A 17315-nucleotide genomic window follows, 5' to 3' on the forward strand; every position below is an offset into this window, starting at 1 on the left:
CGATAAACACCTGCGGTCACGTGACCCGCCGTCCTCCAGGCTTCGGGCTTTTTTCCGCCTAACTCCGTTTTCGGGGAGGCTGCCCGCGGAAAAACAAGGGCTGATTAGTTCGAAGAAATCTACCGACATTCCCAAGTCGGAGGACTGACAGAAACAACGAGTGCTCGGCTGAAAAGATCAGCAAAAAACTGAGAGCGTAGGGAGAAAAAGAAGAGGCCTAGGTTAAATTTTAAAGACCTCCTCGGAGGCGGAAAACGGGACACGAGTTATCGCGAGATTTCAAGAACTCAAAGACAAGCTAGGGTATTAGCGGAGAACAGGGCAACTGAAGCTCAAGCGAACTAGGACAGCATTTGGCGCTCGGAGGTCCAAGGTAGGACACCAAGCCAGGGACGGGACTGATTAGAAAATCACGCGAGGTTTGGACTAAACGAGCTCGCAGTAGCTAGGCAGAAGTCACAGCGGCAGGAGGAGTGCGGGTGTGAGAGGGAGGGCCTACGTCTTACGTGCTGACGTACAGCCTTTCGAGTGAGTATATTAGGTCCGTGGCCGCGCCGTGAGCTCCAGAGCCGCAGTTCTCCCGTGAGAGGGCCTTCGCGGTGAATCAAACACAGTCGCTCAGCAGAGGAAGACTCCGAGTTCTCGGTACTCTTCAGGGATGAGTCATGTGGCGGTGGAAAATGCGCTCGGGCTGGACCAGCAGGTGAGCTGCAAGGAGTCTACCGGGATGGTTGCTGACCTGACTTGGCTTATGGCGCAGCGCTAACTGGCACTCTTAGTTCCCATTTCCTGGGTTCCTCGAGCTGGCCAGTGTCAGTGCCTCGGGGCTGTGAAAGAACGGGGAGCGGGCAGGAATGCTGGTTATGGCCGTCGCTCGGGCCGGGGCCCCGGCTTGGCCCGCGGTATTGTCCCCCGGCCGAGCACAATGGCGGCTTTTGTGTGTGCGTGCGCAGGCGGGAGGAGGGGGAGGGGGTGCGAGCGCCTTCACGGGGACGCGCACGCGCGAACCCCGACTGGTTAGTGACCCGTGGGTGGTGGTGGTGGGGTGGTGCGCGGCGCGGCAGTGTGCGATTGGGGACCCCTTTGGCCTCTAGGGCTTTTGACTCTTTGCGCGCGCGGCCTGGATTCCTGTCCCAGAGACCCGGCGGCGTTGGGATGTGTGTGTGCGCGCACCCGCGCAGCGGCATTTGTGTGTGTGAGTGTGAGAGAGCAGGAGGGACGCAGCCCTGGAATGTGGGAGGGGGCGGCGCGGGGGGTGGCCTTCGCTCGGGGTAATGGCGGCGGCCTTCTTTGTGTGGGGCTGGGCGGTGCTGGGGCCCACTAGCGGGAGAGAGCGGGCCGCGGGCAGGCGAGGGGCCTGGAAAGGAGGATGGAATGGACATCTTGTTCCTCCCGGGCTTCCTTCCGTAGGCTTTTTCGCTCCAGCCAGGTTTCCGCAGGGGCCATCGGACGGAGGGTGCCGCGGCCGCCGAGGCCGCGTTTCCGGAGTGGAAAGTTTTGTGACGCAGAAGATTCGGGGAGGAGTGGGGGGAAGGGGAGGGAGTAATGGGTCCCTGCGTGCGCGGCGGCGCTGGGCTCTAGATAGAGACTGAACACGGCGGGGAGACCTCAGGGAGGTTAGGGACCTGGAGTGGCCCCTTTTTCTTACTCGCTCCAGATAGTCTGTGCGTGGCAATTTAGCGAGGGCCGGGCATTGTTTTGGGTGGTACCGTGGGTTGTATGACCATTCCCGTGTTAGTGACGTTTGATCCAGGAATCGGCCGGAGGAAAAATACCCGGAATGTAGCTTGAGGGAAATAAACACTTCTTGTTGACTTGTTGCTGCCTGTGCAGTGAAATTGTGAAATAGGTCAGATCTCCGGGTTTGTCATCTTAACCGGAATCTCCTCTTCTAAGGCTTTGGGGATAGATTAGAGGAGGACGTGTGATCTGAGCGAGGAGGAGGGGTTATGGGCTTCGGTGGCAGGAAGTCTGCATCCGTCTGCAACAGAAGCACCGTGCTTCCGATAAGCTTTTAGGTGGGATGTTTGGATCCTTTAAGTAAACTGTTTACCTACGAACGCCAGAGAAATCCTGAAACGAAGTTTAGTGACACAAATTGATAGTGGGTTTTAATGTAGTGTGTAATATTTTTAGAGATTTAATGCTGTTTCTTTGGGAGCATTTTCCCCCATTAATGAATCAGTTACATTCTCCAAATTGCTGACACGTCCTTTGTTGAGTGAAGCACATAGAATATCTTGTCAAGAGCACAGGCTATCCCCAATTTTAACATTTTCTATATCGGTGGTGCCGTTTTAAAATGATTAGAGGCAGGAATGAAGCAGTGTAATCCTGAGAGTTTGTAGTAGTCTAACGTGATCTTTATCGTTCCTGTTGCCCAGTGTAAAATGAACATAACTTGTAACACAGGTGCAGAAGGACTTCCTGTTCCTGTTGCTCAGTGTAAAATTAAAACTTGTAACACAAGTGCAAAAAGACTTTCTCTTCTTTTGGACTTTAAAGTATCTGTTAACAGAAAGCATGTCAGCGTTTTTGCTGATGCAAACTATGGAAGGCAGGTGCCTAAAAGTCTTACCATACTTAGTTTCTTTTTAAGATTTAGCATCTGCTGGGACGCCTGGATGGGTTCAGTGGGTTAAGCCTCTGCCTTTGCTCAGGTTGTGATCTCAGGGTCTTGCGCTCTGCTCAGGAGGGAGCTGCCCCCCCCCACTTTGATCTCCCTCCGTGTCTGTCAAATAAAATCTTAAAAAAAAATAGCATCTGCTTCCAATTTTCAATGACTCCATTGATAATGCTTGCAGTTTGACAGTATCAATCTGGAACTTTTAACAGGAGACTTACGTCACCTTTGCAAACAGGTGGCGTCAGTACTGTGTGATTTGGTCTTTGTGGCTTTCTTAAATTAAGCTGTTCCTTTTGACACATGTAGTCCTGTCCCCCCCCCCCCCCAAGTTGCTTGTATGTAGTTTCTGTTGAGTCGTAAAAGGGCGAAAACATAGCAGGTCTTTTTGTAGAATGTTGAGGTTTTACCTTCCAGTGTAAGGGGATGAGTAGAAGTGGAGATTAAATGTAGTGAAATGTGTTCTCTTAAAAAAAAAAGTGTTGGATGTCACTTCTGCTATTTATGTTCAAAGTCTTCTGAACTTAATCTAGATCTTGAAAATGGGAAAATAAATAGGTAGAACCTACCTCAGTGTTTTTTTTTTTAAGAATTTTTTTTGGGGGGTGGGTGCAGAGGGACAGTGAGAGAGGGAACACAAGCAGGAGGGGTGGGAGAGGGAGAAGCAGGCTTCTGGCTGAGCAGGGAGCCCAATGAGGAGCTCTGTGGCAGGGCCACGGAATCATGACCTGAGTGGAAGGTGACACCCGATGAACCACTGAGCCACCCAGGAGTGCTACCCTAATTAAAAACAATTGTGCAACATTTACGGATAAAAGAACTAAGAAATAGTTAAAATTTTAGTTTATTTTTCAGGTGTGCTCTGTAGGCTTAAAATAATTTCAGGTAGGAAGTTGGTGGCATTGGAAACATTTGTCAATGATTGGAGTAAAGATGAATCCATTGCCTATTTGACATTTTAAAATAATTTCTGGGGGCTTTTACTATGGAAGATGATACAGGGGGAAATCCATTTTTAATTGAATGACTTAACTTTGGACCCAGTTTCTACCGGATAACACCAGCCTCCTAGTGTGCTGCTTTCTGTAGTATAAACAGTGTTATTTTGGGTTTGCTTAGAATTTTACAGTCTTCGGGACGCCTGGGTGGCTCAGTTGGTTGGGCAGCTGCCTTCTGCTCAGGTCATGGTCCCGGTGTCCTGGGATCGAGTCCCACATCGGGCTCCTTGCTCCGAGGGGAGCCTGCTTCTCCCTCTGCCACTCTGTCTGCCTGTGCGCGCTCTCTCTCTCTCTCTCTGACAAATAAATAAATAAAATCTTTAAAAAAAAAGAATTTTACAATCTTCAAAGCGCATTCTTAGTTCATATTCTCATTAAGAGCTTCCCATGAGCCCCACGAAGCAGGCGGGGCAGCTAGTGCTACTTAGTGCTGGAGGGCAGGACTAGTTTTTTCTTAGTGTAGTATTTTAACACACGGGCTGCTAACCATTTAACTCTTTTCCTAGTTTGCTGGCCTAGACCTGAATTCTTCCGATAATCAGAGTGGAGGAAGTACAGCAAGCAGTAAGTAAACCGTTTTATGAATTTCTTGAATATTAGAGCATTAATAACTTAATGTTTCCTTGGACTTATTTAAAGCTTAAGAATTTCCCCTCCACTTTTTGCTGTGGAAAGAATTATATAGTCAGTGTTCGTAGAATTATGTAGTGTAATTAATAATCATAACATTGTGGCCTTTTGATTGTGTTCATTATGAATCTTGAGCCAAGCTTAGAGGTGGTGGGAATGTGTTTATCCCTATTTACCAGAATTAAATTCAGTAAAGGGAACATTCACATTCATCAGCTACAGTTAACCCTTTCCTGTGAAGAACATGAGACTTAACAGGCTAGAACAATCTTGAGTGGTGGTTAGGATTTTAAATGCTGAATTGCATCATTTGTTTGAAAAGAAGTTAGCTGTAAAAGCTTTATTTCATTTTTTCAGAGTTTTTGTTTTTGCTTTTTTGAGACTTGTTACAGATTAGTATTAAGGTGTAGGTGGTTTATTATTGGCTTATTATTTGGCGCTAGGACAGCTTCAGGTTCCTTCTGGTCAGGTCTCTTCCTCTTAACTCCCCTGCCCCCCAAAAGGAGGGGGGAAATGAGTATAGGCTGTAGGGTGTGAAAGCATTATTTTATTTTTTTTCAAGCACTATGTTAGGTGGTAAAGGATGTGGCCTCATTTTTAGGCAAGAAGGGCCTTGCTGAGCACAAAGTTACTTGGTATTTTTTATATTTTACTTTATTTGCCAAGGTAAAGATCTTTAGAGAGTTGATCATCCTATCTAATAGAGATACTTAATATTTAATTCAACCCAAAAGTAGAAAGGGAAGTTAAGTTGCAGGTTCTTTAGAAATAAAGCAGGTTAATTTTCCTTTACGTGGTAGGTATACATTATTTGCTTTTCCTTCTCATCTATTGTCTAGGCTGTAGTCTTGCCTGCCTACAGAACAAATAGACTATAGACTTAGCAAGCCCCAAGTTAAAACTCCAGTTCTTGAAATCCTTTTTGCCTTTGCTGTTTTTCCTTAACGTATATTGTCCATTTTTTGGAATTTAACCAGGATGGAAATAAAAATGTTTCAGTGTCTAATTGCACGATTTATTACATAGTAGTCTGTGAGGTTGTAATACTTACATGTTGTTAACTGTGTCTGTTTATGACCTTTCTCTGAAATAATAGCAGGCCCTTAAAAAAAGTTGTGTTATGTTAACCACTAGAGACAAATTATGTTTATTTTTGGATTTCAGTGATTAGGTTCCAAGTCAAATTTTTATTTACCAAACTCCCCCCCCCCAAATTCTTAAAAAGCAGTATGCATTTAAAGTAAAAGCAGATTCATTTTCTCCCCTCTCAATTTCCAAATAAGAGACTGGGTGGCTGGATACTAAAAAAATTTGTTCCAGGACCATTTTTTAGTTGCACAAATTTTCGTAAAAAGTTTTAACTAGAAGTTTTGGCATTTAAATTTATATTCTTTCTTTTAGAGGGACGCTATATTCCTCCGCACTTAAGGAACAGAGAAGCTACTAAAGGTAAGTCGAGCAACTTGGGTAGACCTAATTGTTTTTAAGAAGTCAGAGCCTAGGGAAAAATGAGGCACTTTGAGAAGTCTGTAAACATGGTGCTTGGATCAAATATCAGGACTTAACACTCTTTGGGAAAACTCATCTAAAGTCATGCAGTGGAAAATTCTATTTCCTATGTCATATTCTTCTGTGGCCAAGGACATGGTTTTGTTTGTACAACCTTACTAGTGTTGTACTTGTGATTTGTGTTTGTAATCATTCACATCATGATTTCAATTTGAAAAGGGTGAGTAGGCACCCTACTATGTAAAACAAATTGCATAGTGATAACCCAGTTATTTCTGGTTTGCAGAGCTGTCAAAAAAGATAGATGGGTTATTGCAGAATAGGTAACAGATTATAAACAGATCATAGCACTGGGCATGCTCGCAGTAAGTTGGGAGTGATCCTCTGGTTTCATTCATCTCCTTGCCCTTAACTGCTTCGTTTGAAAGGTTTTGTCTAATGTATCAACAACACCTGGTCTTTTTTGATTGTGTTTGTTAATATAGTGATAGACTGATACTTTATTATGGGACAGTTGTCTGGGTCTGTATATTCCATAAAATAGGTGATCTGAGATTCAGAGGAAGAGTGAAGGTTTGGAAAACTAAAGGTTAAGAAGAAGGAAGATGATGAAGGCGGAATCAGAAGCGTGAAGTCCACAGAAACCTGTGGTTTACTGTCATTCTTCCATATGCATGTGCAGTCTTTATTAGCTGCACTGTCCCTGCAATACATGGATATAAAATCCATATTAAAATCTCTTAATTAGCATATCATTGTTCTAGTTACTGTACGTTGTGTCTTTATTGTCATGGGTTCTCTCATTCTTAAGAGTGTTCTAGTTGGAATTGGCCTCGTGTATATTCAGTGCTTTTCCCTCTTCATCCCAGTGACGGAGATCAAAGGGAGGGGGTAGTATAGAGGTTTTAGAACTGAGAGAGATCTTAGAAACGTAAAATTCTTCATTGCTAGTTAAGTCTGTTGATCACCTGGCTGGCTAAGGGGTAGAGGCACTAGTCTGAAGGATAGTAACTTGTAAATGATCTCTATTTAATAAAGTGCTGCTGAAACTAGTTTAAATCCTCTACTGCTTGTCTTTAAAGCCTCTGCCTGTTGGGCTAATTTATACCTTTCTCATTCCCTGTTTTGAATGGTTATAGTTGTACCTAAGAATTTGTCCACACTAACAGTGTGCAGGGATGGGGATTTTCCTTTTTTCTAGATATTCTTGATTCTTGTCTGATAGTATGTATTTCATGTGAACAGAGCATTGTTCTACTTTCTACTCTTGAATCTGGAAAATAACGTATTAGTAATCTGACACGTTTAGGAATGTCTTAAATAAAGAGCACCTCTAGGAAACATTGAAACAAAGGCACCTGTTTTAGTAAACTGGGTTCACACGTGTAAAATGGAAATTAAATTGTGCCTGTGCCGGTCATACAACAATTGTTTTATAGGCAATGCGATTGACCTTTTTAGCGGTGGTATTTTATTCACTTAGAACACTTTTTTAGACTGCTTGATTTAGTGCACAGTGTTGTATAGTATTAAAAATATTCAAAAACTTGGTGTGCCGATTATAAACCAGCTCTGAATCTTGGTTCACTTCTAGTACCACAATAGGAATATTTCCATTGTCCTTCCAGTTCACAGAGATAAAGTTAGAGGGCTTCAAATTCAGAGACCTAGGTATTGTAAATTTCTAATTAATAAAATAAAATGGGTTTGCTTCTTTTTTTTTGTATTGAAGGATTCTACGACAAAGACAGTTCAGGGTGGAGTTCTAGTAAAGATAAGGATGCATACAGCAGTTTTGGATCTCGTAGTGATTCGAGAGGGAAATCTAGTTTCTTTAGTGATCGTGGAAGTGGATCAAGGGGAAGGTAAGTGATTTTTTACTGATCTTCTTGTCTTATGTGTATGCAATTCAAGAATTGGTCTTTAATTTGATAAGTACTCATTCTTGTACTCTGATCATTAAGCATGTTTTTTCCCCCTATTAGATCACCTATTTGGATGTTAAGCATTAAGTTTGTGTAATCTTATTTTTCTAGATGTAAGAGGTCTTAACTAAATTGAACTACTTGTATAGAAACTGGATGAGAATAAGAATGTGCCCCTGGACATACTGAAATCAATTACTTTTATATTTCTTTAGTTTTTTTAATATGTAAAGGAGTAAAGTTTGTCTAGTGAATGGCCTAATATGGTTGAGATTTTTTGTGGATATTTTATATGACAATTTTTAAATACCTTATATTTTTGATTACACAAGTGGTGAACTGACCTCATGCGCCTAATAGCTGTGGTTAGTCCTGTGTGTCCTGATTTTTCGCAAACAGGCCTAAAACTAAAAACATCTTAATTCAGGTAAGGATTATTTTCTACCTTTTATCCAAAGTCTGTCACACAGGTGAATTGATTGTCCTTTTAAGTGGCATCCTAATATAACTGGGACAATTGAGGTTTGGTGTGCTATTTTCTTCTTTTTCCTACCACTAAAATATATTTGGATGAGAAGTTTAAATAAAAGTGTAAGTTACGTGCTGATACCAAATATTTAAGACTCGGTTCTTAATTTCAGCATGTATGAGGCCTGTGTAGGCTGTATAATATTACAGAACTCAAGAAGGATACATAATGTATGTAAATGACACAATCTGATTAGTTTAAAGGCCTTATTTGTCAAGTAAGAGTAAGCAAAATTGACATCATTGAAGTTAGCATAATGAGGAGTTCAGTTTCTCTCTAGGTATGATTCTAGAGTAGTTCTAGGAATCTGATAGTGGTTAAATGATACAATTCTGATTAGTTGCTTATGCTGTTCAGGTTTGATGATCGTGGACGGAGTGACTATGATGGCATCGGCAGCCGTGGTGACAGAAGTGGTTTTGGCAAATTTGAACGTGGTGGAAATAGTCGTTGGTGTGACAAATCAGATGAAGATGATTGGTCAAAACCACTCCCACCAAGTGAACGCTTGGAACAGTAAGTTTTTGAAATGTGTGTTAATTGTGATAAAGCTGTATTAGCTAGGATAACAAGTAGACTTGCCAATCTTTTGATTTCAGGGAACTCTTTTCTGGAGGAAACACTGGGATTAACTTTGAGAAATATGACGACATTCCAGTTGAGGCAACAGGCAACAACTGTCCTCCACATATTGAAAGTGTAAGTATTTGTGTTTGACCTTTTAAGACACAGAGGGAAGTGTAAACTTTTTCACAGCACCTCAAAATGAGGTGGGCTTCCTAAAAGCAAATGCCAATTGTACCTACTTCAGGAAGTCTTTAGTTACATTAAAAACCCGCCTCATTGGTTTGTGGAAAGATTGAGTTCAGTGTCTCCGTTACTAATAATTGGAAATAGAAAATGGGTCAAATATAGGAAGAACCCAGATTTCTCCAATGTATATTAAACCTGGGAGTTGATTTTTCTCAAAATGTAATGTCATTTCACGTAAAGCAGCTGTATAGTACAAATTAGCTATTAGGGTTCCCCCCCACCCCCGATTACTGTATTAATGTAAAGCAAAAATGGCTCCAGATAGCATTTCTAGCTATTTAACCCTGTTGAATTTCTTTGACAGTTCAGTGATGTTGAGATGGGAGAAATTATTATGGGAAACATTGAGCTTACTCGTTATACTCGCCCAACTCCAGTGCAAAAGCATGCTATTCCTATTATCAAAGAGAAAAGAGACTTGATGGCTTGTGCTCAAACAGGTAAGTTTACTTGATAAAAGTAAAAAATTATCAAGAATACTGTATCTGGGTTTGCTCTTATGAAACTAGTACCAAAAAACCACAGTGGGGTATATAAGTTTCATGGGGAAGCTTGAGTCCCAGATGTATACTGGGACTCATCAGTATACAGTATACTTTGACACAGGTGTGCAGTAGCCAGCTGGTGTATTTGTTTTAGATCTTTGGATTTTGTTATCTCCAGTGTTCACCTTAGGGCCTGTAGAAAGTCCTCAGCCCGATACTGCTCCAAGAGGAATAGATTATTGTCCATGCATTGGTGGGAAATGAGCACTGTAACATTATATGTGGAATAAGGAGAATAAGATTAGAATAGTCTGTGATCCATAGGAATATGACCAAGGGGAAGGTGGCTTCATGGAAAAGGAGCACCTCCCATCTTTTGGGAATGGGGGTAGAGTAGAGCCTCTGAATTGAGTACAAGCTTTGTTATATTGGTGAGTTTGACCAATATGAAAGAGGGTGGCAAATCCCCTCCCCATTAAAAATATATTAATCATTTGGTATTTTTTCTTCACTATAGAAGAGTGAGAATGTCATCCTTTATATACCATCAATATCTATAGTACCTATAAGGAAGTGTTAGAAATTGAAATTGACATCACTTCTGAGTGAAAATTGCTGTTCTCTTTACATAAATGCAAAGAAGTGAATACTACTTTGTTACTGATGTTTGTGGTGTACTTCCTCTGTAAGGGAACAAAATAAACATTTTTGGTTTTATGGGCCACATGGTCTTCATTGCCAATCAACTCATTTTTGCTATGTAGTGTGAAAGCACTTATAGACGTTATGTAAATTTCGTGTGGCTGTGTTCCAGTATTTACAAAGATAGATAGGCTGGGTCTTTTGCTGACTCCTGTTACAGATGGCTCAAAGAAGTCACTTCTTGGTATTTTTAACTTAGGTGTTAATTTTTAGGAAATTCATTTGGGCATAAAGTAAAACTACTAATTAACTAGTAATAGGGCTGTTAAACTCAGGGACCAATATTAAAAAATAATCAGGTTTTTCTGTGGTTGAATCAGAATATGCTTTCCCTTAAACAGGGTCTGGAAAAACTGCAGCGTTTCTCTTACCCATCTTGAGTCAGATTTATGCAGATGGTCCAGGCGAGGCTTTGAGGGCCATGAAGGTAAATATTTATTAAATGGGACTTTATTTTAAAGTAAGCTCTGCCCAGTGTGGGGCTTGAACTCACCACCCTAAGATCAAGAATTGTGTGCTCTACCAAGCCAGCCAGGTGCCCCTAAATGGGACATCATCATTACTATTTTTTAAGATTTTATATATTTGAGAGACAGCTAGAGAGCACAAGCTGGGAAGGAGGAGAAGCAGGCTCACCACTGAGCCCTACCCAGGGCTCGATTCTAGGACCCAGGATCATGACCTGAGCAGAAGGCAGCCCCAATGGGACATTACTATTAGAACTTTTGTAGGTAGATGTTGAGAGAACTTTCTGTATGAGAGCTCTTTATAAAAAAACTTCCTAGTTACTCCAAATTATTGAATGAAAAAGAGTTTTCAGGGCGCCTGGGTGGCTCAGTGGGTTAAGCCTCTGCCTTCGGCTCAGGTCATGATCTCAGGGTCCTGGGATCGAGTCCCGCATCGGGCTCTCTGCTCCGCAGGGAGCCTGCTTCCTCCTCTCTCTATCTGCCTGCCTCTCTGCCTACTTGTGATCTCTCTCTGTCAAATAAATAAATAAAAATCTTTAAATAAATTAAAAAAAAATTTAAAAAAAAAAAAAAAGAAAAAGAGTTTTCAAGTGTAATCTATAAATTACTGAAGGGAATTATGTTGTAATGGGTCTTCAGAAAGGATGTTAAGAGTTTAACTTAAATTATTTCTTAGGAAAATGGAAGGTATGGGCGTCGCAAGCAATACCCAATCTCCTTGGTATTAGCACCAACTAGAGAATTGGCAGTACAGATATATGAGGAAGCCAGGAAAGTAAGTATGCATTGAGGGATTATTGGCTTTCCTGTTGATTCTATTGAAATGTTTTAAGACCATGTAAAAGTGTTGGCCTTGAAGTTGATAAAATTTCTTTGCTTACAGTTTTCATACCGATCCAGAGTTCGACCTTGCGTGGTTTATGGTGGTGCTGATATTGGTCAACAGATCCGAGACTTAGAGCGTGGATGCCACTTGTTAGTAGCTACTCCAGGTCGTCTAGTGGATATGATGGAAAGAGGAAAGATTGGATTAGACTTTTGCAAGTATGTTGATTTTTAAGTGCATAAGATATAATAATTTTTTAAATTATGGGCCATTGGTTTTGTAGAAGTAATAAGTAGTAATTGTTGACATTTTAAGATTGAGAAATGGTTTTTAGTCCTCTAACTTTTATAAGCAGTTGGCTATTTTTAATTTTAATGTTGAAAAATCAAGGACCTTTTTTTAGTAGAGGCTGAGAAAAACCAGATTGGGGGAGAGTGAAAAGTAGTAAGAGCTAGTTTTGCTGTATGCTTGTGAATGATGGCACAAATCCTGGGCCTAGGTCTCATGTACACGTGTCAGATCATGCAGTGTGAGGAATTTGTATCAAACTCTATTATGATAACAGCTATACTAAAACTGTCTTTTTTCAAATTCTAAACTGAATGTTTTTTTTGGCAGATACTTGGTGTTAGATGAAGCTGATAGGATGTTGGATATGGGTTTTGAACCTCAGATACGTAGGATAGTTGAACAAGATACTATGCCACCAAAGGGTGTCCGCCACACTATGATGTTTAGTGCTACTTTCCCTAAGGAAATACAGGTACTGTTTGATGCTGCTGCTTTTCCTACTTGGGAATTTGTACTTCTTGGGAATCTCGGTAGATAATAAACATTTTTTTTTTCTTTCAGATGCTGGCCCGTGATTTCTTGGATGAGTATATCTTTTTAGCTGTAGGAAGAGTTGGCTCTACCTCTGAGAATATTACACAGAAAGTCGTTTGGGTGGAAGAGTCCGACAAACGGTCATTTTTGCTTGATCTCCTAAATGCAACAGGTAAAATGACAATGTTAGCATCACGTTGGTGGCTTAGGTGATGAGAGTCCATTTGGATTGCCTTTACTGCTTTTCCTCCCCATTCAGAACATTGGTTAAAAGTCTGTTTCTTATTTGCCTGTCTTTGCATGTTTACTAAATGTAAAGAGAACTAAGTCACTGTTAGTGACAAAAACCCTGTAATTTTTCACAATCAGGCAAGGATTCACTGACTTTAGTGTTTGTGGAGACCAAAAAGGGTGCAGATTCTCTGGAAGATTTCTTGTACCATGAAGGATACGCTTGTACCAGTATCCATGGAGACCGATCTCAGAGAGATAGAGAAGAGGCCCTTCACCAGTTCCGCTCAGGAAAAAGCCCAATTCTAGTGGCTACAGCAGTATGTATAAGACAGTTCTTATTTTCAAGTTCAGCACGTTCAGTGTTTGGCTTGAAGTGCACCATATATAACAAAAGTTATTTTCCAGGTAGCAGCAAGAGGACTGGATATTTCAAATGTGAAACATGTTATCAATTTTGACTTGCCAAGTGATATTGAAGAATATGTACATCGCATTGGCCGTACCGGACGTGTAGGGAACCTTGGTAAGTGTTCAGTTACTTGTTGGTCAGGTGGTGGTTTTTCAGTGGGATACGTGCAGCCAAGAACTCTCTAGGACCTTAGATCTAAGAAATCTGTTTCTAAGGAATGTGGTTAAAATCTGTCTCTGCAATACAAATGACTTGTTCTCTCTTTTCATGGAATTCTACTTAAGATACTGTATAGGAAAGTAAGAATACTATGCTTTAGTGGATGACCTTAATTTATGTACTTTTTGGAACTGGTTTAGGCCTTGCCACCTCGTTCTTTAACGAGAGGAATATAAACATTACCAAGGATTTGTTGGATCTTCTTGTTGAAGCTAAACAAGAAGTGCCATCTTGGTTAGAAAACATGGCTTATGAACACCACTACAAGGGAAGCAGTCGTGGACGATCGAAGAGGTAAGGCGTATGGGTGGTGCATAAAGAAAGGGATGGTGCTGTATCCACAGTTCACTTTTCCAGTGTTCAGTTGAGTGGGCTTCATGTTTCTTAGGTTGCCTGGATCCTTCGGGTGAGGGGTGTTAGAAGAGATGACATTGAGTTAAAGCCAGCCATTTGTGGCTACAGCGTTTACGATCACTATTAGGGAAAAGAGAGCTGGATAGGGAAACTTCGGTATTGCAGAGTCAGAAATTGACCATGGGAAAGTGTTAACAAGAACTGGGTTATTTGGTGGAATTGCATCTTCCCGAGAACCACCAACACACCTTGTTGTTGCAGTAGCAGATTCAGTGGAGGATTTGGTGCCCGAGACTATCGACAAAGCAGCGGTGCCAGCAGTTCCAGCTTCAGCAGCAGCCGCGCAAGCAGCAGCCGCAGTGGAGGCGGCGGCCACGGCAGCAGCAGAGGGTTTGGTGGAGGTAATGTGACTTTTTTAACCTGTCTTTGGGAAGGGGTTCTTCCTTGTAGTCCTCTTTTTCAGAGCATAATTAAAAACACTGGGGGAAGTTCTGCCCTATAGATTACTTTTAGTAATGTGACATCAAAGTATTTAAAGAAGGGAAAGATTTAACGGTGGCTGACTTAATTAATTTGTCTCTCTCTCTCTCTCTCTTTTTTTTTTTTTTTAAATCTCTCATTAGGTGGCTATGGAGGCTTTTACAACAGTGATGGATATGGAGGAAATTATAACTCCCAGGGGGTTGACTGGTGGGGTAACTGAACCTGCTTTGCAGTAGGTCACCCTGCCAAACAAGCTAATATGGAAACCACATGTAACTTAGCCAGACTATACCTTGTGTAGCTTCAAGAACTCGCAGTACATTACCAGCTGTGATTCTCCACTGAAATTTTTTTTTTAAGGGAGCTCAAGGTCACATGAAGAATTGAAAGGAACAATCAGCAGCCCTGTTCAGAAGGTGGTTCGAAGACTTCATTGCTGTAGTTTGGATTAACTCCCCTCCCGCCAACCCCCATCCCAAACTGCATTTATAATTTTGTGACTGAGGATCATTTGTTTGTTAATGTACTGTGCCTTTAACTTTAGACAACTTTTTATTTTGATGTCCTGTTGGCTCAGTAATGCTCAAGATATCAATTGTTTTGACAAAATAAATTTACTGAACTTGGGCTAAAATCAAACCTTGGCACACAGGTGTGATACAACTTAACAGGAATCATCGATTCATCCATAAATATTATAAGGAAAAAACTTATGCGGTAGCCTGCATTAGGGCTTTTTGATACTTGCAGATTGGGGGAAAACAACAAACGTCTTGAAGCATAATAATGGAATTAGTTTCTAATGTGGCAAACTGTATTAAGTTAAAGTTCTGATTTGCTCACTCTATCCTGGATAGGTATTTAGAACCTGATAGTCTTTAAACAAGCCATTCCAGTCATGATGAGGTGATGTATGAATACATGCATACATTCAAAGCACTGTTTTCAAAGTTAATGCAAGTAAATACAGCAATTCCTCTTTCAATGTTTAGGCAGATCATTAACTATGAGCTAGCCAAATGTGGGCATATTATTACAGGGAAAGTTTAAAGGTCTGATAACTTGAAATAGGTTTTTAGGAGAATTCATCTACTTAGACTTTTTAAATGCCTGCCATAAATGAAATTGAAATGGTAGAATGGCTGACCACAGCAATGACCAGCCCTCCTTGGGGCCCTGGGTGATTTTTGGTCTAATAACGCATGCTAGTGTTGATGTTTTTTGGTCAAGAGGGTATGAACAGGAAGAATTAATGCAGCAGGCTTTATTTTAAATGCCGATTCACATTACTCTGTTCAAGCTGCGTTGAGATGTTAAACTGGCTTACTATAGACTTTGTAAAAATGGCTCCAGAAGAGTAACAAACTGAAATCTTTTGAGATCACACAGGTTGGAAATATGTACATAACTGCACAAGGTGTCGATTCTGCTCTACAGTGCAGTTGTAGTCAGTTTTAGTTGCATAGGTTTCCATTGTATTTATAGTCTGTTTATGCTAAATCTGGCCAAAGATGAGCATTGTCCACCACTAAAATGCCTCTGCCACTTTGAATTCTGTGCTAATTTTGTGGCCAGAATGCGGTGATCAAAACGCTCAATCTTTTTACAGTGGCATAGGAAGACGGCAAAAATTTCCTAAAGTGCAATAGATTTTCAAGTGTATTGTGCCTTGTTCTAAAACTTTTATTAAGTAGGTGCACTTGACAGTATTGAGGTCATTTGTTATGGTGCTATTTCAATTAGTCTAGGTTTAGGCCCTTGTACATTTTGCCCATAACTTTTTACAAAGTACTTCTTTTATTGCACATTCAGAGAATTTTATATATATGTCTTGTGTGCGTGTCCTTAAACTTCCAATCTTATTTTGTCTCTTGGAGATTGTTGAACGCAGCTTGTCTAGGAAGGGGATGGGACTAGATTCTAAAATTTATTTGGGACCACGGGAATAATAGTCGGGAAGAAAACTATTTGCACACGACAGATTTCTAGATACTTTTTGCTGCTAGTTTTATGTAATATTTATTGAACATTTTGACAAATATTTATTTTTGTAAGCCTAAAAGTGATTCTTTGAAAGTTTAAAGAAACTTGACCAAAAGACAGTACAAAAACACTGGCACTTGAATGTTGAATGTCACCGTATGCGTGAAATTATATATTTCGGGGTAGTGTGAGCTTTTAATGTTAAGTCATATTAAACTCTTAAGTCAAATTAAGCAGACCCGGCATTGGCAGTGTAGCCATAACTTTCTGATGTTAGTAAAAACAAAATTGGCGACTTGAAATTAAATCATGCCAAGGTTTTGATACACTTGTCTTAAGATATTAATGATACACTTCAAAACACTGGTAAGAAGTGTCCAGATTCTCAGATGTTTGTTGCGTGAGTTTTGTTTAGTTGTGTGTATTTTTTTTTTTTCAGTGAATGTCTGGCACATTGCAATCCTCAAACATGTGGTTATCTTTGTTGTATTGGCATATTCAGTGACTTGTACATTCAGCGGTAGCGTTTGAGCAAGTTTTATCAGCAAGCAATATTTTCAGTTAATAAGGTTTCAAAAATCACATAAGAATGGATTTAAACTTGCTGAATGTAAAGATTGAACTTCAAGTCACTGTAGCTTTAGTAATTGCTTACTGTATTAGTTTAGATGCTAGCACTGCATGTGCTGTGCATATTCTGATTTTATTAAAATAAAAAGTTGAACTGCACAGTCTCCTTTGTTGTTGTCAATTGTGGTTTATTATTATAGGTGAAAATAAACTTGTGCTCTTGCCTGAAGAATTGTAAGGTGTAATTTTTTATTTTTTATTTTTTTAAATATTTTTTGGTTTGCTGTCCAGTGCTAATTTGGAGATGCCTTTTGGAGACAGAATTATTCTGATACAAGTATTTGTCATAAACGATGAAGTTGGCCCCAAAAAGAGTTGTTGGACTAGATGGGAATCTAAGAGGTCCTTAGTGATGTACAGTGTGTATTACAAATTGGTTTGTGCTTTGAGCAGCTTAATATGGGTGGGAATCTCTTTGTTCTTTGAAGCATTTAATGAGAAGGTCATTTGAACAGTGGAGGAAGTTGGGTTAGAAGCAAATGTACTAGTAATCCAAGTGATGGTGAACACTTGGGGATCAAGAATGTATTTGGTGCGTGGGGGAGCAAGGGGAACTCCTGGGCGGTTCAGTCAGTAGATCACGTGTTTCGGTCTCAGTTGTGAGTTCAAGCCCCATGTCAGGCATGGAGCCCACTTCTAAATGTATTTGGGGTCAGGGTGATAGAGATGGC

The 17315-nt window shown here is 40.6% G+C and overlaps 1 protein-coding gene across 2 annotated transcripts; it reads left to right on the forward strand.

Moving 5' to 3' along the window:
- The first annotated feature begins 563 nt into the window (after window positions 1-563).
- DDX3X (DEAD-box helicase 3 X-linked) lies at window positions 564-16748 on the forward strand. Of its 2 annotated transcripts, none has more exons than XM_080795227.1 (17): window positions 564-703; window positions 4128-4185; window positions 5653-5700; window positions 7493-7625; window positions 8572-8730; window positions 8814-8913; window positions 9332-9467; window positions 10556-10641; window positions 11358-11456; window positions 11565-11725; window positions 12126-12270; window positions 12360-12504; window positions 12702-12883; window positions 12972-13089; window positions 13335-13488; window positions 13810-13949; window positions 14172-16748. In XM_080795227.1, the coding sequence occupies exons 1-17, from the start codon at window positions 659-661 to the stop codon at window positions 14249-14251; spliced, it is 1989 nt and encodes a 662-aa protein (XP_080651353.1). In that variant the 5' UTR covers window positions 564-658; the 3' UTR covers window positions 14252-16748. The 2 variants fall into 2 exon arrangements, with proteins under 2 accessions (XP_080651353.1, XP_080651354.1); XM_080795228.1 differs by having other exon boundaries at window positions 566-703; window positions 13813-13949.
- Window positions 16749-17315: the final 567 nt, after the last annotated feature.

The sequence above is a fragment of the Martes martes genome (assembly GCF_963455335.1).
Source record: "Martes martes genome assembly, chromosome: X".
In the NCBI taxonomy this organism is placed as follows: Eukaryota; Metazoa; Chordata; class Mammalia; order Carnivora; family Mustelidae; genus Martes; species Martes martes.